Source organism: Pezoporus flaviventris, unplaced genomic scaffold, assembly GCF_033815535.1.
Source record: "Pezoporus flaviventris isolate CSIRO_AGI_PZ_B2104156 unplaced genomic scaffold, CSIRO_AGI_Pfla_v1 ptg000045l, whole genome shotgun sequence".
In the NCBI taxonomy this organism is placed as follows: domain Eukaryota; kingdom Metazoa; phylum Chordata; class Aves; order Psittaciformes; family Psittacidae; genus Pezoporus; species Pezoporus flaviventris.
In genome coordinates this window covers 6442624-6468636 of record NW_026892593.1, presented here as the reverse complement: position 1 = coordinate 6468636, position 26013 = coordinate 6442624, and the positions used below count along the sequence as shown (strand labels likewise).

The 26013-nt window shown below is 35.9% G+C and overlaps 1 protein-coding gene across 4 annotated transcripts in view; it reads right to left on the bottom strand.

The window, feature by feature from the left end:
* Nucleotides 1-6326: 6326 nt before the first annotated feature.
* HGF (hepatocyte growth factor) overlaps nucleotides 6327-26013 on the bottom strand; it is a 57533-nt gene continuing 37846 nt past the window's right edge. For 2 of the 4 annotated variants that reach the window (XM_061467308.1, XM_061467307.1), the window contains exons 8-18: nucleotides 24016-24190; nucleotides 21947-22074; nucleotides 20338-20440; nucleotides 18470-18609; nucleotides 16334-16372; nucleotides 15757-15853; nucleotides 12956-13030; nucleotides 12228-12374; nucleotides 11425-11531; nucleotides 9409-9554; nucleotides 6327-7203 (exon numbers count right to left, since the gene is read on the bottom strand). In XM_061467308.1, coding sequence (XP_061323292.1) covers nucleotides 7033-7203; nucleotides 9409-9554; nucleotides 11425-11531; nucleotides 12228-12374; nucleotides 12956-13030; nucleotides 15757-15853; nucleotides 16334-16372; nucleotides 18470-18609; nucleotides 20338-20440; nucleotides 21947-22074; nucleotides 24016-24190 — 1328 coding nt within the window. In that variant the 3' untranslated portion in view covers nucleotides 6327-7032. Of the gene's footprint in view, nucleotides 7204-9408; nucleotides 9555-11360; nucleotides 11532-12227; nucleotides 12375-12955; nucleotides 13031-15756; nucleotides 15854-16333; nucleotides 16373-18469; nucleotides 18610-20337; nucleotides 20441-21946; nucleotides 22075-24015; nucleotides 24191-26013 lie in introns of those variants that run through there. The other 2 variants (XM_061467309.1, XM_061467310.1) reach the window with 2 other exon arrangements.

Here is a 26013-nt window from a genome sequence, read left to right as displayed (position 1 = left end):
AACTTGTGTTCTTTAGTGCTCAGTCACATCAAGCCTCTGGCTATGTATGGATGGCTTGGTATAGCAGGCTGTGGAGCACCTCCCCAGAGATAGCAAAGCCTAGCTGGTGTGGGATGTGTAGAATCCATCTATCCCACTAGCATATTTCTTCCCCTGTGTTAATGTACATGATGGCAAGCTAGGAACACCAGGGTGGGTAGTTGAAGGCTGATATCTGAATATTTCAGCAATGCTGAAATACCTACAGGTATTCTTAGAGATATACTCTGAATAAAATCGACAGGGAAAAATAAGGCTATATGGTACTTTGGCAGCAGAAACATAGACTTCAAAGAATTACAGGATCAGGCAATAACTGGGACCCAGCTGCCATGTGAGGTTGCACAGCAATGAAAAACAGGTTTTTAAATAAGTGTTTAATGCACAACTTCTACACCTTACACTGCTATGAACAGCACATTTTCTGAGCTTTCATTTATTAAAAAAAAAAAATAGAAAAAGAGTAAAAATTAGGAGAGAATAAACTATGTGGTGGCAGTTTTGCAACTGCTATGTGAAGTTACAGTACTGTTAAACACAAGGCTGAACAGCAGATGGCATATTTACGCCCAAGACGTGAGACTATTGTTGACATGGTTTGTAATAGCAATGTTGATGTAAATGCATATATGCTTAGTCTGTGCATAATGCTGACATTAATCCTCAAGGAAAGAAAACCATCTGTAAAATTTTCAGTTAGCATAATCAGAACTGAATTAAATACTATAAACTTACATATTATTCAAGATAAAGCTTCTCTCAAGTAGAGAGGACTATAGCTTTGTGTTTTATACAAGCCTCATCTAATCCAATGTGTGCCTTTAATGCTATATTTCCTACCTTATTTTTAATAAATTACTATGAATTGCACTCTCCTGTGTATAATCTTTTCTCCCAGTAGAATATCAAATAACCCAATTGAGGACAACACTAGCTTAAAGAGACACAGCTTAAGGAGTCTCAGGCAAACATCAACATTTTTTGGGCTCTGAAGTTTGCAGGTTTTTTTTGCTCTAGTGGAGAGCTTTTCCCTAAGGAATTCTCAAGGAATTTATTATTATGTGTATAAAAACTGCATTAAGAGTAACTGCATCCATTCTGCGTTTTTAATTATCATTACTTTAATGAAAAATATTTGAATAGTAAGCAAATCAACCAATCCTTATATTCAGTTAGATTATGACTGACTAAAGTTGACAGTCTTCAGTGGAACTTTGATACCCAGGTTTGAAGTAAAATATATACTTTTCCCCTCTGCCACTTAGTACCAGTCCGGACCATGCTCTGAATGCTTTACTAAGCCAGGATCTGAACTAGTCCCATGACAAAGTCCAAGGGGTCCAGAAGGAGGATTTAGGATCTACCATTAGCCTTAGATGAAATTTTGATGGTAATTTCAATGCTGGTAGGGTCAGGTCCTCAGATACAGAAGCACAACTGGCACTACATCTTCTGTGACCATATGGAGAATTCATTGCACCTTTCCAAGGTTCTGAATCAGAGTGTAACAGCTTTAGGAAAGCTAAGGCCATTAAGCTATTCTATTGCAGTTTTTCACACCACATATCCTATGCTATAAAAACTGAACCAACTTGAAAATGAAAATTATCTCTTCATTTTAGGGCTTACTTTGGTATTAATCTTTTTGTGGCTTGCCTTTTTCCTCCCAGCTGTTTTCCTTCCTATTTACTGTACGTGGTTTTTATTGAAACACAGCTGTCCAGAAATCCATGCTTTTGAAGGCAGAGTAGGTACATAACTGAACTCTACTAAATGGCTTGCTCTGTTCACATGAGGTTTGTTAAATATCAAAGAGTAGAAAGCAAATACTGAACACTGATGTGGGTCTTCATCATTTATCATTTGCAGATTATAGTGTTTTTGCAACTATGAAAGATAAAGCCATACAGGATATAAAATGAAGGCAATAATCCTCTATGGATCTTTTTTGTGTAAATTGCTGTACAAGCAGTTAATTCTCATAGCTCCCAGGAGGTAGACAGGTCATCTGAACACCCTCAACTCTTTAAATATAAAACTACAGCAAGATGTGGTTTTGGCATATGTACTATTTCTAAATTTTTATAACTTTGGAAGCATCCCTGCGTGATTGGAGTTATTGGCAAGCTTCTCATTGATTTCAGGAGTTCCTGATAAAATCCACTGATTTTATGAATCAATTAGAAAATCCTGGTTTTGGACTACAAACAAAAAGAAAGTGATGTTTACCATGGAAAATTCAGAATCAGACTTCAAACACTCTGCACGTGGGTTTATTTGAAGAATGATTCACTGTTGATATAGCTGGAGTTGTTAGCAAGTATATGTTTAAATCATCAGAATTGCAGTGTAACCAGAAATGCTTAGAACTTTGAAATTTCAGCTAGATAATGAAATAGAAGTAATGAACTTACTGTCCCTTACTTGAACTTGCTGAATGAGTGCTATGATGCTATGGGAGCTTGACAGTACTCGGCTGGACAGAGTCACTAATCTGATGGGGCTAGTAAGGGTGTTGCTTGTTTCTTTCTTTGCAAGCTATTGCTGATGGCTGCTTTTGATATTAAATGCAGGAGCAGCACCTAGGTTTACTCAAGTTACAGGTCTCCTTTGTATCACCTTTTGTACTATCAGTAGTACAAAGTGATACAGTAAGCCCTTCCCTGAAGTGTAAAGTTTATTTAAAGAAATACTTAAAATTCCAAGCCTCTCATAAAGGAATTGTGAGGAGCTACAAACCTCTTGGTAAATCTTCATGTTTAGGTTAAGCACATCCTTTCTACTGCAAATATAAACCCTCCATGATACACTTAGGCCATTCTCAGTGCAGATTTCCGTCAGGAAGTTCTTGGGGAGTACTCAGTAGCATCACAGCATGGATTTGACTGTATGTTTAATTTTATGTGCAATTCTGCTATTACACACATGAAGGTCTTTAAAGTACCATTCCTCCATACTCTGCACACTAAAATCCCTCACTGAAATTAAAGCTGGGAGGCTAGCCATAGGATTCCAAACCTTTGTCTTTAAATAAGAAATATAATGATAATTAAGTTGGGTTTTTTTTATAAAATACTTTATTAAGAATAATAAGAGTAAACAAGGTTACAAAAATACCAACTTTATTAACTAATGAAGAGGCAGTTAATTACAGAAGATTTTTAATACAAGTTATAACCACAGTGTTCCCTTTTCATTAGGCATTCAGCCAGATGCATTTAATGGGAGCATTATTTTTTCCCACTTAAATATAAAAAAATACTCCCTATCATACACTGAATTCCACAGGCAGCTCCCTGAAGTTAGATCCCATGCAAGGAAACACCATACAAAATTGCCCAAGGGTTTAAAAAGGAACACTGTAAAATTTTAGGATGAAAAGCCATGTTAGTTCCTGCCAGCAGCCCCAACATTCATAAAACAATAATATACCAGTGCACGTGAGGGAGGAAGAAAATAATCAATAAGGAAACAAGGCTAAACAACCAATCCAATAGGTTCCATGTGGGTCAACTAGTTTACAGCCAATCTTCCAGAAGGACAGCAATACAGCCTTGCCTCCTGCTGCAGTTGCTGTGGAGTTGAGAATCTGTGTGCTTTTCAGTGTACAAGGATGCATAAAGTTCAGTGCACGGCTATAGCAAAAAGCACTGAGCAACTCTGAGCCCCCGTCTTTTGACAATCACATTCACTGATTTCAAGGGACATTTTGCCTGAGTAGGTTTTGACCCTCAGAGATGTACATGGACCCTCGTCTGCAAAGCTCTAACTCGAATAGCTCTGTCAAGTACGTTGGCATTACCTACAGCAAGGGTTTGCAGAATGCCTCAGAGAATTTAAATTTTAAACTAAAGAAGATTTCAGCAGTAGCAGCAAAAATCTAGACCAGTACATTCCCAATGAGAGCTACAGTTTCTCTGAGGGTCATGAGGTTTATGAGAGAACAAGAGATAGGGGGAAAAGCTTTTCTAACGAAAAATTGTTTTCATTAATGAAAGAAAGAAGCATCAGCCAGTTCCAATGCCCAAAGAAAATCAGTAATTAAGTTGAACTAACTTCAGTAGCACAAAATCACCTTTTTGGGTTTAATTCAAAAATTTTATATCCAGTTTTTATACTTTTCAGAGACCAAGGATTAATTACAACAAAGAGAATGAAGATGAAATTCAATGGTGTTTAAGAATGTTCATAGATAAGAATTTAAGTTCTGTACGCTTTACTTCTAATATGAAAAAAGCCACATCTACGAAGTAAAGTCCAACTCCTGCTGAAGTTAGTTAAGAGGGTTTCCAGCAATTTAGATGGGCACTAGACCAGGTTCCCTTGTTATTACAGCAAGAAAAATATTAGAACAATGAAAAAATATCTATAGAGTGTCCTTTAAGAGAATCCTGTAGTTATAACAGTTGCCTGGTACGGTACCATTGGTACCAACAAGAAATATTCACAGGAATAAATGAAGTACAAATTCATTACCACATATCCTTATTCTTCTCTTCCCTTGCTCTTCAGAGTCTCGTGTGCCCTCCATACTGAGATAGGGAGAGCAAGAGCACCCGATAAGCAAGTGCATACAAACATGTTAAGTTCTGGAGCAACAACTCTGCACAATTTATTTTAGTGATGTGCTGCCCAGAACAAACAGGTAAAAATCCTTACACGTTGTCTAACAAAAAACAGTATTTTTATCATATATATATGTGTATATATATATATATAAAAATCACAGTCTTCTGCACAGCAGAAGCTTATAACTAAAATATTTTAAGATTCAATTTTTTTTAGATAGACATAACAAAATGCCTGCAAATATAATACAGTGGGCACATAACAATTCTTAGAGTACAAAGAGCGAACATGGAGTTATATATTTTATCCACATTCTGCTTGTGACTGGAGACAAAACTCTCTTGGAGTTTTTTAAAAGTTTCTCTTAAAAAGTTAATCCTTTCAGTAAGATATGGTCAGTATATACTTACTAAGAATACGTTCTTCACATACATGGCAATAATTAACTGTAAATACAACAGGCTAAATCCTGTCCTCTTTAAGCCTGGCAAGCAAGAGAGCCCAAAAGGAGAATAAAGTCTTCAGAGGCAGCTGGAATGTATCAGTACAGACTATCTGCGCAGCATCCACCACCTCCAGATCTGCTGTACAGAGAAGTCGCATCTTACCCAAAGAGACTATTTACATCAGGAGGAATTTCAGAAGCTCCGCTTGCTGAAGGACTTCTTCCTATGTGCCAGTAGAATCTTCTGGATGCTTGACAGAAATCTTAGCATGCCAAACCACTTGAGCATGGGCTGAAAAGCATCCCAGTTCAGCAGGAGATGTAAGCATATTTGAGTCCCATTGAAATGAAAGTGCACTGTTGAAAAAAATATTTTGGCGAGTCAGCATGAAGACTGCCTCCCAGGACAGCTCCCCTGAACCGGTTACTTTCTGCAAGGCAAAACTCAACCCTGTGTCTTCTGAATGAAATGTCCTTTTAGAAATGTCCTACACCATGATGTCAGCTTAGCGGCTATGCAGTCAGATATGATACACGTCATACAATTTGCTAATGGAAACATTTACAGTTATGCAGTCAAGTGAAGTAACAGTGCAGTTACTTATGCAATTACATGTACAGTAGTAAAACAAACAAGTTGATATATGTTGTATCAATTTTCCAGAAAATACAGGGTAAATGGTGCCACCTATAACAACATATTTGCATACTTCCAGCCATACCAGTAAATGCCTAAAGGAGAACACATGCTTTTCATGGACGCTATTAGTTCCCTTTCCTCATCAATATAAAGTGATGGCTTTACATACAGGCAGAAAACACAAGCTACTAAACTATTGGTGATGTTTTCCATATTACATAAAAGATCATATCAATATCTGCAATAATTTTATTACCCTGAAATTCATTATACAGAGGATATAAATTTGTCCAAATCTAGGTAAGGTTTTATTAAAGATCTTACGTCTCTGAAAGCCTATTAATGTATAACTTACTTTTCCCAGTATTAAGTCTCTCAGCCAGGTGCCAGATCCAACTATTCTAAGTGTTCTTTTTCCTGCTGCAAATAGTTACTTACACGAAATAATTAGAATTAGCTGAGTTTTTAACACTTGTCTATTGAGAAGATTTGGGTATATTTGATTGAAATTTATTTCAATGGCCAAAGTTTGCCAGTAGCTAATCAGGATTAATTTTTCAATCTGTATGAAATACACTTTTGGCATTGTAAATCTACGGTTATATGTTATAAACAAATGATTGATAGTTACTAACCAATACACTTTTATGTCTCATCCTTCATCCAAAAGGGATTTTGAGATATCTATTATGGGACCACATACGCACTGGAGGAACTAAGTGCAGAATTAGGCTCTATAACCACTATGTAAAAGGAAGTTATATTGACTTCTATGAGAACTCTGCTTGCAGCAGGCTTGTCAAAGTCCATCAATAATGAAAAGATTAATTTCTAAAGAGATTATTTTTTAATGAAATATTGACCTCTTATAAGGGCTAAAGAGAAACATGATCATGTATGCTGTCCTTGACAGATGCATATATCTCTCAATAGGTCTTTTGTAATATACGAAGAGAAATATATGGCTCATAGAAAGAATAAGACGTGATAAATAAAACTGTGATTCGATTCTCCTCCTAAAATAATCTGAAGAGCAGCATAAAAGAGGTCATATGATCTATTCCTAAGAAACCTTTATCATCCAGTAACGTTTTTGCAAAATTTTTTACCCATTCAAGTATCTTCAGGAGATATGTTACCATACTTGCATATACTGTAAGTCACTCCAACATTTATAAAACAACACTGATTGATAGACAAAAACACCAAAACCACCCATAAATATTAAAAGAAGCTCAATGAACTTGACTATCAAGTAGTTAAAAAATTGTTGATCTTTACATTACACATTAATTCCATGCTGTCCAAAATCTTTCTCTGAATGGAAGTTGTCAAGTTTTCAGGGTTTTCTGTAGGTCATCATAATCTTGTGTATCCACCGGGAATAATATGAGACTCGAACAAAAATCCCAGGACGATTTCGAATGGCACATCCACGGCCAGGAACAATGACACCAACTACTATCTTCAGTCTGTTTTGTTCACAAACCAAAGGACCACCATAATCTCTCTAGGAAAAAAATAAAGAATGACACTTCTCAAAATGCTTCAAGACACAGCTCCCACCTGTCTCCAGTAGGACTGGTGTCTTTTGGCGGTGACCTAGCTCAATGAACAGGCAATAGAATTATTCTTGCCATAAGACAAAAAACTAATTCCAATATCTTTTCCACAGCCAGAATTTAGGAGAATCAATGTCAAGGTCAGCCTTTAATCTTTGATTGCATCCTGTGCAAATTAAACCCTGTGATGGATCTTTCCATGCAATTCTAGTGACTTCAGACTATCAGACCTTACTGTCCTCTTTCAGTTACCTGCAAGCATAACACTTGCTTATGTGCATATAAACAAGATAAGCAGAAAGTCAGTTGACTGATAAACATCTGTGTTATGGTAAAAGGCTTTGCATCAAAGACTACTGACAAAGCCAGGTTAATATTCTTCTGTCAGGCCATCATCTTGCAAGGCCCTAGAATAAGAATCTACGCATACTAATCAGAAAGGGGGAGAATTCCAAATATAATAAAAAGTAATAGTTTGTAAACACAATTTTGAGATGTAACTTTTTAAAATGCTCTTGTTCACCATTCTGAGTGAAGGAGACATCTATGCACCAGTACATGCATTCAGAGAAAATTTGGAGGATGGCCAACTCAGATCTGGGTCTTATTTAGCACTAAAATACATCATTCCAATTACATTGAAACAGTAATTTAGATACATTCACATAGATCTTGGACAACATAGACACTATGTTCAAAACAGACACTGCAGCTTTTACCCAGGCAAAACATACACTGAATCTAGCAAACTATCTGCAAAGCTAGACAGTAAATGTCCGTATCAGATAGTGAGATATTGTTTCAAAAAATAAAAGCTGACAAGTAGCATTGTAATCTCTCCGGATCACCAGAGAAACAACAACGCCTGACCTTTATTTGGTGAAGATTTTTTTTTCCTGACTGACTGCAGATTAGTTCCCACATGAGCAATGAACTATGTCAGTACCATCAGAGCAGCTCATAAAACACTTTCAGGAGTGGAGTTTCACCTGCCAATTTGATTTTGCTTCTCTGCCTGCTCTCTGCTGAGGAAAGTGGCTTCAAAGGAGAACTCAAGGAGCAGGAAACCATGCAGTCATTAAGACTGATTGCTAATATTAATTCAGTCCATTTCTTCCAGCAGGAGAAAACAAAGTGCAGGATCCCCTGCAGACTTCCATGCAGATGTTTCATTTATAAGCCTTGACATGCCGAAGAGCTCACTTATGATTAAATATTTGATTTTGAAGAAAATACTTTGCAATAAAATAATGATCATGTGGAAAATTAATAAAAGGAAGAGGCTTCAGTCAGTTGAAGACCTCAGTTTACCATGGTTTGGTAGAACGCTTGGGTAGAGAAAATTTTACTAGTTGGTTAAGATCAGTATTAGCAAACCATCTGTCCCAGATATTAAATGCATAATAATGTTTATGACTGTCCTCCTTCTATATGTCATCAGGATGATTTTCCACATGAAAAATTATATCTTTCTGTAATAAGTGATTTACAGCATTTCTCCTCAGATGTCTTTTCTCCATCATCAAATCTAATCCCAAGCAAAACAATATTGAACTACATACTTTTTACTGAGGTAGGTTTCTGCTGTCCTCACTGATATGTTGCTCAGGTTTGATTAGGAAGACCAAATACTTCGCCTTTCTGACTAATACTGAAACTCAGTACATTTTTTGATCTTTCTTCTTCCCTCATAACTTTATCAGCTCTGTTGAGCAATGACTTTTCTGTATTTTGCATACAAGTCCTCATCTAATCAAACAGTTAAATTTGCTCCAGGCTTTGCTTTCTGCTCAATCAAAATATGCTGCTGTTGATAGCACGCAGCCCACTGTAGCCCTTATTATACAAACAGAAATTTGTCCCAGTCTAGTAAAGTGTTTAGTCATGTGATTATATTTAACATTCATGCAAATCTTTTACTAGGGTGGTGGTACGGTAGAATTGAAGTGAAGAAACCTTTTCCTGCACTCTTGCTGAAAATAGGTCACTAGAAATAAATAATTTTCCAGTGCAAAATATTAAAAGAGGGGGTCTTTTGGTGTAAAAAGTTTAATGCAGAGATAATAGTTGCAAAAAAACCACGCTAAATTATTTCTGGTAAACTATGTCTAGCTGATGGCTCCTCAGAATGTATTAGGAAATGTGATATTTACCTCACAAGGCCCAGCACCAATGGTTTCAGCCACAGCACAGATTTCTGACTCATTCACAGTGATCTTCCCTTTGAGATACTGATTGCATTTCTCATTTCCCAAAACAAACAGATTTGCTACCCGAAGAAGACCATCGTAGTTAATTACTAGGATTGGAAAGAGAATGAAAACTTTATTCTATTTTAAGGAAAAAAAGAAATTGAAGATACAAGTCCAAATAAACTTACTCATGTAACTTCAGTTATTGTACTTTCCCACCAGTAATCACATTTTTTGTCCATCCCCATTCTCAACATGCATTTGTCTTTTGGATTTCTTATATTTGCTGCAAATGAGATTTGCAAGAAATTTGTTTGGTGGGCATGTCTGTTCAGTTCTCTCAAGATATCTGGAGAAGTTTTTTGTATGAGAAGCAAGGGATAGGTATCTGGTTTTACCCTACAGTTCACCACCAGCTTGCCCTGTCGCATCACAGAAATCAGAGCCGTGAATATTGTCTCTCCCATGAGTGGAGTGAGGATTTTGCTCCCTGCTTCAAACACAATTTAGCATGTATGAGTGCCTGCCACGGCCTAAGGAAGGAAGTGTGACTTGAAAAATACTGTAAGAGAGCAGAGTCTTTCTTATTCTGTGGTGGCTCAGCTACACTGAATGACTTTGTGCCTGCAAGGGCAGAGCCACAGCCTTGTGCAATCTCCATTCATCAGTGTGAAGGTCAGGAAGCAGGAGCCCTGTGGAGCTTACTCTTGTTCTATATGTCGAAAGACAAGTCTGTACAAGCTGCAAAGATAAATAAAGGGCCTAGACTTGCCCATTCTCTGCCTAGCCATCAAAAGAAAACACCAAGTTCTCCCATCACTGACTTCTTATCCTGTTTTCTTGAAAAAAAATGGATGTAACACTTACTGCTTTCCTGCCTGGAGTGCTGTGAGGATTATAATAAGTAATGCATAAAATGATATAGTACAAAGCCCTTGGAAGACAGATGTTATGTATTCACTGCATTATGTAACTCCACAGCATTTCAAATTCCTTATCAGTTCTAGTAAGCTAAGCTTTCCTGCAATGCTGCACCATGCTCCAGCCTGACTTTCCTGTGCTCCAGACAGCCATTCCCTGCAGAGGATGGTTAATATGGCCATGCTGGGAACACCAAATGTAGTCATCTGGGAAAGGGCTGGTACAGATTACTTGCCACCCACAAAGAAACGCAGTGTAATGGCTACAAAGAAGAGAGCCTCAGGATTATGGTCTAGTTTCTGCTCTGCTTCCAGGAGAGCATGAATATGTTGCTGCTGCTTACTCAGGGTCTGTGGCAAAATGACATTTGAGCACAGCAATTATTGTAGTAATTATTGTCAACTGGCAGCTATTAACTTTATCATCAACACATAATTAGGCAAATATAGTATTTACCAGGCTAACTAAATGTCTGCTCTCTCACATATTTCTATTTACTTCACAGAAAACCTGTGTTTAATAAACATTAGTAAGGTTGCAATGTCAAGTACTGAAAAGTTAGGGAATGCCAGACTTAGGGCTGCCTGTGCATCCTTAGCTCAATGTCTTTGTATATGTTAATTATGCCTCTGATTACATGACTCTATTAGTTTTTCCACAGGGTGGCCTGCTTTAGCATACAGAAAGACTGCTCAAGTAGATGAATTGGAATGTTTCAAAAAAGGTTTAGAACTCTGCAAAATAATTTTGCCAGATTTTGTAAACATGTAGAACAATATATTTTGCTAGTTCATTCTTTGAAATGTTTGAACCATTTTGCCTGTCCATTAAACAAACAAAAAATAAAAGTTGGACTAGAGAAAACATTTAATATTAAATGATCTCAGGTGAAATGCTCAAAGATTTACAAAATTAGGAAAAAATTGAAACTGCATTTTATAACAAAAAACTTGTTGCACAATCGTGGCATCAGGCAATACCAGCAGTCTCACCTATAATGACAAGAGGAAGTAAGCTGTCAACGCATTCATTTAGTTTTTAAAAATAGTTTCTTACATCCAGTGTATCCCCATCCATAAACACTGCAACTGGTCTTCTCTGGAATGGTACATCCAGAAATGGGCAATCGGATTATTTCTACAAAATTTGTCAATATGGCAGGTCTGAAAAGAGAAAACAAATAATAGATACAACGAATTTTACTTAACTTCTTAAAATATATCTGAAAAATAACTTCAACAGGAATTAAAACCTGTGCCAATTCTTTTCCATCTTTGATAGATTCTTCTACCTATTTTTTGTGCTACAGCTGTTAACTGTCAAAAGATTTCTTGAAACGCTGTCAGCACTATTGTGCTATTTAACTTGGGTTTTCATCTTAAAAGTAAGTAATGATGGCATTTTGTGTGAATATACAGCTTTGTTAATATGGAGAAAGTTTGAAAGTTCATATATACACAGGGATCTCAGTTACAATCTGGTGCTTATTCTATAAAATAAGACCATATACTAGTGCATGTGGATTGTTATTTAAAAAAAACAACAAAATGACAAACAAACCAAACCAAAAAAACCTTCCTAACAAACCTAAACGTGGTTAGAAAAGTTATCTAGAAAAGCATATAGGCACAATTTTTCAGTAGTAACATCTGCTTCCTGATCGAGGTAGATAAATCTGCATTTCTGCATATATCAATTAAAATTTCTTTCCATTAGAAGTTTATTCTATAGAGACATCATAATCATGCGGTATCAAATGCAGTATCAAAGATGGCAGTGAACTGAATTTGAAAGTCTTATTTAGAAAGAATCTCATTCTTTGGTTGAAAGTTCTGGAATTCACAATAATGGCTACTAACCTGCTAAGTTTCAGTAAGACCAAATCTGATCCTGCAGGGCCATATACCAACTGGGAGATATTCAGAACTTGCCTATGCTTCTCCTCTCCCTTTCCTTTGATATTATGGACTCCAAGCCAGGCTTTGTAATCTTTCAAATCTTTGTACCTAAATGAGGCAAGTTAGTTAGGATTTTGACAAGCACATGATACAATAACTAAAAAACTGTTTAAAATGTTAGATCTTAACTAATACTCTTCACCAGAAATGGGTTTATGCTGCCAACTTCTATTCCAAAATCAACATGCTCTGATGTAAGCTTTTGGTCTGAAGCCGTTACATAATTTTAACTATTACTAAAATCTAATTTTTGTTTTCTAATTGTATCCAAACATTTAGATCTTTGGACAATATAAACCTTTGTTTTTTTTTGGGATTTGTCCAAGTTTTCTATTTTATTTTGTCCAGCTAAGCAGAAGCATGAGATTATTTTCATAAAGAGGCAACTGTCTAATCATTAGAATTGGAAAATATATTTATACTTCTATGTTGAATAGCCAGAACCCTTTTAGATTAACAACAATAAAAACAGATAATACCAAGGTCCCACAGGACTTTTATGTCAGAAAAGCAGTGTTAAAGCCAAACAGGAGGGAAAAAAAAGCTTCATTTAAGTTGAAGAAGTGATGTGCTGATAAGATTCCAAAAATAGACGTATTTCAATATTGCAAAACTACAGACTACTGTACCGAGAAGGGAAACACTGCCTTGCTGTTAGAACCCACTCTTCCTTTATCAAAGTACCTCCACAGATATGCTTATTCCTGGGAGAAAGAAGAAAAAAAAAAAATAAAAAAAGAGGTAATAGAATGATTTTCTACATATTCCAAACATTTAAATAATACTTTTGTTCCCCATGTATGTATGTATGTATTTCCCCATGCTGGTGAAAGGTAGACGACTGTCAGTCTGCAAAAAACACATCTCTATCTCTCTGCCCTACAGTTTCAACACTTACAGTAACATGAACTTGCAGAGATTTACTCCAATGTGTAAAAACCAAGAGCAAAGAGAAAGTCACTCTGTTCATTTAGCTGTTTCAAAACTGAATTTGTAATGAAACCTAATTAAAAACAATATAATAATAGTAAAAAAAGCAAGCTAATTCTTTGTAATAGGAACTGGACTGAAACACTCAAGCAAGTCCCCAAACTGCCACCAGATGTAAACAACATTTGATCATTATTCATGTAGGTATTATTCAAAGCATTGACCTCAAGGTGGAGAGTTCCTATTTGATTACAAGTCCTGTGAGATTTCTGTCCCCACATATTTCAGTTGGAAACAATCTGCAATGTGTGACATCCTACATATGATTATAGAAAACCTACCGCATAATATATCAAGTAAAATTAAAGCAATTAAGCGTGACAGTTCTTTTAAAAATAAAGACGACCGTGGAATGCAGATTAATTAGTTTCCTTCTTTCTGCTTCCAAAATCACATTTATTTTCTGAAGCTCTTTGGCAAGTGAATCAGAATTGTCAGCAATTCAGGAAAAGCTTAAAATCTTGGAATTTATAAATTCAAATCGCACAAATGCTCAAAGCTTTGCGAAGAACTTCTGGAAGGAGTCCAGGCTCTGTATGGATTTCAAAGACAGCAGAATAACACAGATGCTTGCCTACATTAGGTTTTTTTTAATTGCATTTTGGTTGAGGAACAAAATATCTGATCCAAAAGGTTGGATTCTTTCTAAAATATACATTGTGCCCAGTATTATTACAAAAAAATGTCACAATCAGGGAGCATATGTATACTTCCATGTTATGTTTACATCACTAATTATCAAAATGAATTTATAAGATTGTATCTTCTGCTTTAGAAGACTGACTACTACACATGAGAAGGTTAAACTTACTATTTAAACATGGGACAAATCCAGAACTGATTCAATGAAATAGATTAAATTCATTCAAATACACTTAAATTCACCTTATAAGAGGATCTGGATTGAATATATAAGAAATTTTGACATTGATTGATTAAATATTTAGAAGTGGGCCTTGGTTACCAAATATGAATACAAGTACCTATGTTGCACTAAGCCTTTACCATTCAGACACGGCAATTCCATTTTGAGGTGTGCAGTTAGATTTTTGCAAAAGTCCTGAAGAGATTAAGTTTTTGTTTCAGACAACATTCTATTTGCTTCCTTGGTAACAATACAAAAATAAAACTACATTTTTATGCCCACATGTAATACTCAAAAATATATTTTGCTGCTGGAGTATTCCAGGAATCCCGTTTTCAGAGAAGAATCTGCAATCATTTAAGCACACATCTACTTCATGGAATTTTGTTGCATAGCACAAAATCCAAGTTCAACTGGCTTAACGTAAATTATTTAACTTCTAGGCACCCAGATGTAATTCACCTCACCTGTCTAAAAGTTCCTCAAACATCAAGGCTGCTTTAAAAGCAAGTGCACAGATAAACTTTTCCAGGAATGATTCAAAACACCTGATTGGTTATTTAGTCTAGGAATAGAGTGATGGTCCCTTAGAAATGTCTTTCTGGATCTTCCACTACCCTTCCAGAAAGGTCTAGATCTGATTTGATCTCATAAGATGCAAAGATCATCAACAATGGGAAGGACCCCAGAATTTCTCTAGCAATGAAGCAGTGTAGAAAACAAAGAGGTTTATCTTTACTCCATTTTTCCATTTAAGACCTGGTTTCAACACGGTTTTAAAGGAGATGGGCAATCATAAGGTAACAGAATTGAGCCATATCTTAGTTTATATCATCAGACACACACACAAACAAACAAAAAAAAAAAATTGCGTTTTTTTTTTTTTTGTTTGTTTTGTTTTTGGTATTTTTTTTTTTCATTATAGAAGATACAGGGCAGATACATGAGGTATATTAATGATTAATACTTCCAGCTGATGAGTTATGAACCAGAGTAATGAACATAAGAAATGGTAATTTATGTTCTGGCTTTTACACAGTAGTAACTTAAGATCTGCCACAATGTAATACACATTTCCAGCTGTACATGTTAGGGTCTTGGTTTAGAGAATGAAAAGGATTTCCTTATAGCTCCTACTTTAAATTGTATGCAATGGTATGAGCAGAAAGCTACATTTGACATGGATATAAATCCTGAATCCAACACTTCTCAACTAAATGCACTGCTGTTGAAGTGAAAATATTTATATGAAACTCAATTTTTTTTTGTAACAGTTTCTAAAATAAACAGTTTAGTACTGGATACTAAGCCAATGTTATGAAAAGGTTTGCAGCAGCTAATCAAAAAAGCAGAATGCTATGAATGCTTCACAAGCTCATGTGTGTAAGTTAGCGACAATGAACATGTAAATATTTCACTGACAGAGTGAACACTATAAAATCACCTGATGTTGCAGGAATGCTGCTTTTCTGCTTTTACAGAATTTAACAGCAATCCAGAAGCATTCTTATTATGGCCAGTTCTACAGCTCCAAACCCAATATATTAGTACATGTATTATCTTTCTAATAGTTACCTGTATGTCAAGCTAACCACCCATCCTTCGTTAGTTTGTGTCGGGATTCCATTTACAACTCTCAAATGTTTTGTTGAGGCACAAGGAATGACAGTATCTGAAAGCAGGTCCAGAGATCACATTTTACTAAAAAAAGCGGTAGGAAACCTGTACAGTTGCACATAAGGACCACAAGAAGGTCAATATTTATTACGGATTAACTTCCCTGCGCTATCGAAATATACTTCTAGAGCATCAAACCTACTTCAGTGAAGCTGAGTCAGTCTATATAAATATTAATTGGCAATATAAAATATATATATTTAAATGAGGGGTTTTTTTTTGAGATTTACATAGTTATAAAGAAAACATTGTAAATCATTACCATATCTCACCACTGGCAGGACAGGATAATGAGTATATGTAAAAGAGTATAATAAAACTGTTCCACATTTTCCTCTTGTAAAAGCTATTTTTCTTAATCTGCATTGGTTTTAATCTTTAACTGATCTTTCTTTTATTTCCCAACAGGAAAGAAATGGCTAGTCTTAGAGGATACAATACATGCATTGGACAGTACTTCTGCAGATTTACTTACCATCCAAGCTGGTTGTAGTAGGAGTTGTATCCCCTTCACCTGGGCAGACACATAAGATAGCCATAATACAAAATTAAAACATATCTAACAGTTGAACAAAATAAAAATAAACAGCAAATGACATATTGTAAATTTTAATAATTCACAAAGTTTTAAACTTCAGTGATTCCTTTATTACTCTGCAAAAGCACAGTTTAGTAAAGATTAACAGAAAGGCGGAATTTCATCCCAGTAGAATTAAATAATTAAATATTTTGCAACAGGAGTTTAAAACATTTTCCTTCTTGGCTGAATCCTGAATACATCAGACTATCTATTATGTTCAACTTATATATTTAATTCGTAAAAGCAAGTGCTGAAAAATGAAGTTGTGACTTTCATATAAGCTTTCATAAAGTATTGAAGTCACATAATTAAATATAAATCAGATTTAATGAAAAATCCTGATCTCCTTGAAAACCTTTGAAACTTCAAATTTCCTTTTCCATTGTTATCAGCGAAAATCTTATCAAAATATGTGTTACCCAGAATCTGGTTTAGTTCTTGCACCTAGTCCAAGTCAAAATACAGTTACAATGACCTTGCTTAGACCTCGTTCAAAGTTCTTGCCTTCAGCAAAGTCTGCAGAGTGACCTAGCATTACAAGCTAGAGTTATAGGTGCAGCTACTAAAAATTTGCCCAGGTAAAATTGAAACAGTCTCATCTGACTAGATTTCCACCATTAAGTAAATCCCTCTCTCCCTCTCTAAAGGTATACATTTATATACATAGCTAAATTTCCATGCGTATGTATACATATATGCATATGTGTATGTGTATGCATATGTATATGTGTATCTATATATATGTGCATATACATATATAAAGAGTGAGGGCTGTTTGAGACCAGATAAAGGCATTAAGTGAGCACATTTGGGAACTGCTAGCATTTTTCTGTACTGGTTAAGATGGTTATCAGTACCTGAGTGAGCTACTAGTAGTTTAATACTAGTCCATATGAGTTACAATTGTAAAACAGACATATTCCAGTTCTGGAGGTTGATTCCAGAAACCATAATACCATTGCCATATAACCTATAAATGTTTGCTGTGAATATTTCCTTAGGAATTCATAGATACAGGTAACGAACTTATATATTCACTATTTATAGTGAATAAGATTTATATTCCTTCAGCTGTTGTTCTTTATCTACATTGACACAAATAACCTTTTGTAGTTTGTTTACTATTTACATAGATGCCAAAATATCACCTGAGACTTGAAGTATCACCTCTTAGAGATGCTGCAGTTCAGATTATGAGGGAACACAGCAGATTGCTGCTAGGAATGAATGTAACATTATCTTTAACCTCTACAGATCACAGACATGCATTCAAAGGCATGATTTACCTTTTAATTGTTCTCTCAGGATATACAGCACAGTGATTTAGAAATAAGAATTGGGAAAAAAAAAAAAGAACATAAATGGGAATTGCACATTTTTCAGCATAAACCTATCCTTTTCCACTGAACATCAGTCTATTACTGAATTCCCTAGGGTCTTTAATTCTGTTTATTTAAGCTATTTAGATTTTAACATGCAACTTTGGAGGTGTGATGCTCCTAGTTCTTTCCAGGAATTAAATCATCCCATAAACATCCAAAAGCAGAATCTAATCTATACAGCACATATACACTTCAGCATATATGTAGTGAGTTATCCTAACTTGACAAACAAATACAGATCACACAAAGAGTCTGTGAAGCTTGTAGCACAAGAAGATAACTGTCTCCGGGTTTCTTGAGGCCATAGCCAGCTTTCTGACCACTAGACAATTCTTTGTCTCCATCCAGCACTTATTCAATAGCTAGATCTGTTGGAAAATGTTTAACCATCTGTAATAGCCCTTTTATGCTCCTGCTGCATAAATAAGCCTTGAAATCTCCAAGCTGGTCAAGGAAAATGACCCCTTGTTCATATATTACACAAGCAGCTTCTGTCCGTTCCTTCTCAGTCATGCACAATTGATTCTTGATAGAATCACATATTATCTGCTGTCACAAGTGACAGTACAAAGGTATGCATACGCATGTGACACAATGGCTTCACTGGGACTGCACAGTTGACAACGCCTGAGGCATACCAAGTACTCACATCGAGAAATAGGGCAGTAATCCCACGGAACGAGAGGATCATCTGTGTAACACCAGGGACCATGAAAATCATCATCTGGATTGCGGCAATAGTTTTTCTTCAGTTTACTAACATCTGGTTCTCTGAATATTTGTATATGCCTACAGGGAAAAAAAATTGAAGTGCTGAAAAGCTTTATACTATAGCCCAAATTTTCAAAGGTTAAATGTTGCCTTGCTCCACATTGTAATATTAGCTGATTGAGAAGCCTACAGGTCAGGGTTTAGGGCTGGTTAAAATCAAAGGGAAGATGAGACCCAAATATTTGCTGGATCTGGGTCCAAGTTTCCTCTGGTTGATATTTTAAGCTCTGTGTCCACTGGACAGCTGGGAGGTTTATTGGTCTGCCACCCTCAGCAGGGATCATTACACTGATTAGAAGAGAGTATGTGTTGCCCTCAGCAAATCTACAGGCCTCTCTGGCAGCACAGGTACCTTCTTCCTCCAGATTTACAGCTAGTACCAGGGATCACTGAATCTGCAAAGAGAAATCTTACGCAAAGACAAACACAAGAAAGTTAGGCAGACTGAGCAGCAGGCAAGGAGAAGGATGAATGGCTCAGACAAACTGCAGCAATAGGTCTAAATTGCAAACCTACATGGGGCACTTCTAAAAGTGAAAATTTGGGGTAAAAATCTGAAGCAAAGAAATCTGTTTATTTCTGGCTTATCAGATAGACACAAGATTCCTAAGTCACAGCTGCACTCCCTTTTTCAGTTCATAACCATCCATGCATGCTGCCTCTAGCACACACATAACCAGAGTAACTGCTGCAGTGAGACAGGTAGCTCCCGAAAGATGTTCCCAGACGGAAAATTTGTGGGAGTAAGAGAAAAAAGGCTCATCTGTGCTCAAGACTGTATGAATGCAATTGCATCAAGCATCCAGTCTCATTCACAGCTAACTGAAGACCTATTAGAGCTCTCAGAATGCATGATCATAAACCTCTTCCTTCCTTACATGGACAGCATACTGGAATATGTATTCTGCCAAATTCCAGAGGGCAATATGTTGGGTACTATGACTGTGGTGATCGTGAGCACTAACTCAACAAGTACCAAAGGTAATACTGAAATAATCACATCTACCTCAGAAACTAAAGGAAAGTGAAGGAAAAACTGTTTCCATCTGAGACACTAATGTGTGTAATATCTCATACATAGAAAATTTTTGATGAATCTCTTTGTGCAGTACGTGGAAGTCCTTGTTCTTGTCATTTACTGATCTACTATTCTGAACCAGCAAAGACAGCACGTGATCAAAATAGTCTTGAAAACTCACAACTTCTTTTATACTTACTGCTGATTCATTTTTTACATTAACAAATAAAGTAATTTGCCATTTCCACTACTTGAATATGATAAACAACAGAAACTACAAGTTCATGTCATTTGATGTCAGTATCATTAGGTCATAGTCTCAAGATTCAGTTTCATGCTGCAAGGGAGCTTAGGTAGTTTAAAGGCTCCTGCTTCAAGCAGCATGAGCTATGAGATCAGATTGATGAGATAACTGTTTCCTACTTCATTCCTGCTATTCTCTCATAGAACAAAACTTTCAAGGACAAAGTAAGGCCTGGTAAACCAGGCCAGTAAACTAAACACTAAGAAACATCCCAAAGCCTGCAATTAGTGGTTAGCCTGAACAAAGACATGTTGTGTAAGACATTTAAAGGGAAAAAAAAAAAGAAAAAGAAAAAAAGATACTGAAAGCTCCAGGGCATAAGGGGCTATTTTAGAATCACTGCAGAAGAAAAAGAGATGCCATCTGGAGGCAGTATTTATTCAGGACTCACTGAACCATCTCTTTTTGTTTTATATGTACACACCTACGTAAGTCTTCAATATTCTTGTCCCATGTGGAGCAAGTTAGCCCAAATCTTGTCTTGGATAGGTTCCCCATGTAACTCTTTCCATTGCCACGATAACAATCTGAACAAAGGATGTTGAGACAAAAAGAAGTGGAAGGTGATTGTGCAGCTTTGAAGAGAAAACTCCTCATTTCCATCAGTAATCCAAATAATTAAAGACAAGTGGTATATTTAGCAAACACTATACAGTATAAATCAGTCAACTGTATAAATCAAATCAGAAAGAAAATGGGAGAAAGTTTTCACAGTTAGATACATAATGTCCTGCTTGAGGCCCTCATTCCCAAAACGGTAGCATTTTAAACTTTATCTTATTTATATAAACTGGAAAAATTTCCTTCATAAATAGTTTATTGTTAATTTAAAATGGTCACACAGAATATTCTGAAAATTGTCAGGAGCTGCTGTATACAAAACAAAGCAAAAACGCCCCGCTATTCCTTCATCCTAAAAAGCCAGGCACTCAGCCTATTTGAAAAACCTTGCCTTTATGTAGATTCTGGATACTGGCAAGAGTATATAATCCTAGACTTAAATTCTACTTTGGCAAAACAAAAAAAAATCAACATGACTTTAATTTTAATGTAATTCAGAAACTTGCCTGTTTGCTCCAGCAGAAGTCATGATTAATTCATAAGCTTTCATCATAAGCCTTTCTGAGACTTTTCAAATGGATTGTTTAAAATGATCACTACTATAAAGACTTTTTGCATGAAGTATTTCAATTCATATTCATCAGTATTCTTACTTTTGGATAATTGATACTTTACAGAAAATACAAAATGAAAGACGAAGTTTAGTCCTTTCTCTGACTAACTTTTGCAACTGCAACTTTTCAAATTTTAAGGGGAAAAAAGGCTAGAATTTAAAGATGGAGATCTTAATGCAACCTAATATAGGGTCACAGGTCTGATGTCCTAACCTCAGTTTATGCTGTGATTGACATCAGTTCTCAGGATGCAATAGTACTCCTTAGAGTATTACAAAGACCTCATGGGAAAAACATTTGCCTGAAGACTTGGAGTGGACTTTACAGGCAGAGATAACAGCTTGAATCTAAGAGGTTACATGTGACGCCTCATGTGGGTTTCTTTCAGCTCAACATCTTATAGAAAAGGGAGTACATGGAAAAAAATACATTTAAAAAATTGTTTTTGGTGGCCTCATATGCAATTATAAATAGACTGTAAACTAAGGAAATTGTCTTAGCTCTGGGAAAAGCGCTTTCAAGCTAAGAAAGGTCAAAGAGTAGAACAGATTCCCAGTTAATATAAAATGTATCTCCAGTTAATATAAAATGGCACACTGATTTATCTTGTCTAAAAATCAGATCCAATAACAAATCTTTGCTGTAGCTTTCCCTGTTGGCATCGAAACATGAACTGAGAAGTGAATCTCATTTACACCACGATGAATCCCAAATATGCAAATAAAGCTGAAGCAGAACTACACAGGTGTAATACAGATGTACTGAGACCAACTTCTCTATTTTTCAAGCCTGCCTATCTGCCATTTGGAACAGTACAGCATTCACTTAAAATCATGTTATCGACTTTTCCTCTGTTACCTTGCTCATTTGATGCATCGCACTTAGGAATCTGGGAGCAATAACCAATACGGATGTTTGGGTCAGTGGTAAAACACCAGGGTGATTCAGATCCATCTGGATTTCTGCAGTAGTTCTCCCTCAAATCCCTATAAAAATAAACATGTTAGCTCACAACAGGGATAACCTAAATCCACTGATGCATTCTATTGCTTTGTATCATGAATTAGCAACTATATAGGCTCCTTAAGATCTGATATTACCGATCAGTGTCCAGTGCAAGGGGATGAGGAACCAGTAAGAACACAGCGTCAAAAAAGAGTGGTAAATGTAATAATATGGTTATGGGAATTAGTTTTCAGAGGAACTATGTTTTGACTGGATAGAAGATTTCATTTGAAGATTAAAAATATTTTCAATACAGCTATTTTTATTCAGGGTTCTCTGTCAAAATTTGCATGCAAGCTGACATTGGATACACCTGCAATCCATTACAAGTGCTTTTAAATACAAACATTACCAAAGTGCTTAAAATTCCCTGTGCTTTGAATGGCTCTGCTGAGTTTAGAGAAATGGAGTCCTGTAGACTGTCAGCAATTCATTTAAGAGACTGAATCTTGGAACATAAAAAAAAAAGATGTCTGTAGAAATACTACACAGCTGTTACCTTTAAAGTAAAAGTCAGTCACAAGGGAACATCTTTAAATGTCTCTTGCAGCTCACATGAAATAGTCAAACCTCTTAACTGTAAGTTTTATTTTCCCATCCCCTGACAGTTGTTGCCAGGTTCTGTGCATCTCCATATTTCATTCCGTTTTTCCATGTGCAGCACTTACTGATAACAGACTATGGAAAAAAGTTGAGCCTAATACCATAATTCTTACTCATGTGAGTTTTGAACAGTCATACCAGTGGTTCTGTTAATTTTACTTATGTAGCATCGGCTGAATAAACAGTACTAATATTAACCTCTCTACACTGCTAGGAGCATTGTAAGATTTTGGGGCCTAATCCTTCAGCATTACCCAGGTACAGCACAATTTTAAGTGGTGTTTTGTCTGAGAAAAACCTGTGGGATCAGGCTTAACTACTAACTTCCCGGTAAATTCCAGGTGGTTCTGAGACTGACAGAGGAAGCCCAGGATGAGTCCTATTTTCCATTATAATGATGATTGTTACATTTTCAGTACATGTGTAAAATGCACAGTATTTGATTGATAAACTGAACAATAACAGTGAAAGAATTAAGACAACAAACCTGTTTTGCTCAAACAAGCTATTGTTACGGTGATAATTTGAACTCAGACTGGAATATTTTCTTTACTTTGAAAGTTTGGCACCATTAAACTCCAGCACAAGCCCAAACCGATATTTAGCCATTGATAAAGACATTTAGCACAAACCAGGCATTGTGTCCATGCTGGTCAGCTAGGTTTCCTCTATGCTCAATGAAAAAAAGGACTGAAAGAGCATGACTAAAGTAACTACATAAAAGAAACAGATTATTCACTTCCTGGGAGTGTAGGAAAGGTACTGTACAGAAAGGTTAGATTAGTGGTCCTGTGGGTAAAAGCAGTCGTATTCATGTAAGTACCTTTAGTAATGAGACAGAAAAAGAATTGAAAAGACAGATAATGTCAAGTGTTGCCAAGGAGATTACCCTTAGATAACATTTAGGACATATTAAGTTAAAGTGAGTAATGAAAACTGAGAACAAGTACTTACCTCCATGAAAGAAAAACAATAGTGCGTACCAGCACTACTGGGATTCAGGTCCCAGTTTGGAAAACATCCATACACTTCATAATCAATTAAAATATAGTGAAAATATGCTTGAAGAGAAAGTCCATAAAAAAACCTTCTACAGTTTCACACAAGTTCATCTAGAACTAATATTTTGAGATCTGAAGAACTGATTTTCCCATGTTCAAATGGTTTTCAGCATCAGCAAGCAGAGTGAAAGCATCAGCTTACAGAGAAAGAACAGGGATCCTATAGTCTACTTTGGCGACATGAATTTTTAAACCTTTGAAAACTCTTTTTTTTAAGCTCTTTTACCATTGCAGCAATACCCTCATGCATCTACTCACTTGCACTTGAAGTTCTCAGGAGTAATGTTGTGCTGATGAGGAAACTGGGAGTCCCACCGCTGGCACTGGATCCCACTCCATATGGTGTTCACTGTGCCACGGTAACCCTCACCTTGTCCCTGTATGCATGTTGACGTCTCAGATGCTACCTCTGTGCTGTTCATGACTCTTTCATCTGCAGACCCAAAGAAGAAAGGCTGTTTGATATGCTTAAGACTGAGCCTGGCTTAGGATGCCATGCTTGAACTCTACATTGCAGTTAAAATCGTGGTATCTGGAGCAATTTGGTGAAATTGCCAATATCTCATGTCTTTTACAAAATAACCTTTTCCTCTTCACACTTACAACACCCATGAAATCAAAATAGGTGTTAGACCTTATGCTGGTTTATCCACATGCAGGCAAAGAATTGGCAACATTTAAGAGCTTTTGGTTAGTACACTTTGTTAAACATATTAATACATGTTTGCAGGATTAAAACCCAATTGGTTTTCTCCAAAGAACTCCCAGAATATCAAGTCACAGGGAAAAAGATGCACATAAAAAAAAAAAAAAAAAAAAAAAAAAAAAGCCTAACTCCTATTATAAAGGATAAATCCTATTATGGAAGTGCTGAATCCTCCTTGAACTTTCTCTTTTTATGCCTCATAGTTAGAGGGAAAAAAAAACAACTCAGTTTTTGGAAATCAAAGATCAGTATTCTCTACAGACAGACAAATGTTTTAGACTAACAAATTCATCGGACTCAAGATCTTTTACAGATGTTGATATGCTCTGCATTCATCCTGGTGTGGGCTGTCTTGAACCAAATTCAGAAAAATAGTGGTTTTTGAAATGACTCATTCACATAACTTGAAAGTCTCTTTTTATTTCTTATGCAATTTTTGTAACTGCAAATTAATAGCACAGATATTGCACCAGATATATACAAAGAAAGTAGTACAAAACTAAATACACTACAACAGCAACACTTCTACGGTGTCCCAAAAAAGCTCCCAACACAATATTTTTGCAAGTAAAACCCCATGTGTTGGTAACTGTTATTGTTCACATGACTAATTTTATCAATTACCTTAAAAGTATTAGTTGACAGCAATAAGTATGTTAATAAAGTCCTAAATTAGTTTTGTTTGAATGTTCCAGTGGTTAGAACAATATTTGTGTGTTACTCATAACGTAGCTCATTCCTGGTAACTTGAGCCAGTGCTATGAACTTGCAGAGAATATGGATCTTAAGGAAACCAAATGTCATAACAGATGGGTTTGGCTGATTTGCTGTCTAATCCTCCACGTTAAAGATCACTTCCCTGTCAGATGATAACATCAAGTTGTGCAGTTGAATTATACATTTCTCCAAGCTGGAGAAAATTTCTCTTCATCTGGTTGATGTTTTTACATCACTGTTTCACGGTCAAATTAATTTCCTGTCCTTCTTTCACAAGGCATTTTGTCTGTAAAGGCTGTCCTGTTTCAGCAGGATTGTGAGTTCCAGGCTCGTTGCAAAGCCAAAAGGATATGACACTGCAAGTATCACAAGTAGGCTTCCAGAGGCCAGCAAATGCACCCTTTCTAGTGGATTTATCAAAACAGCTTGCAGATAGTAACTGTATTTCTAATCGTTATGACTCATTTTTAAAATAATTGACAACAAACAGACAAATTCATGCATCTAAAAGAAATATATGGCTGTATATTTAAGTTTTCCATCATAACTATTATATGAAAACAAATTGGAATCATATTCTAAAATAGCTCCTAAGCTGATTAGACTAAACGTTGCTGTGCCACATTCAAATGCATATTAGTCTTTTCAAAAAATATTTGTGATGCTTTAATTAAAAAGGAAAGAGATGTGGGGTATAATTTGGAAAAAAATAGTTATCTACCACGATCAATTTCAGTACACATATTGCATCCTGGCTGCATAATATTTCTCAAGTAAATTAATAAGTTACAATTATATAATTCTAGCAAAAAGTTTCCTTTATTAATTGTAAT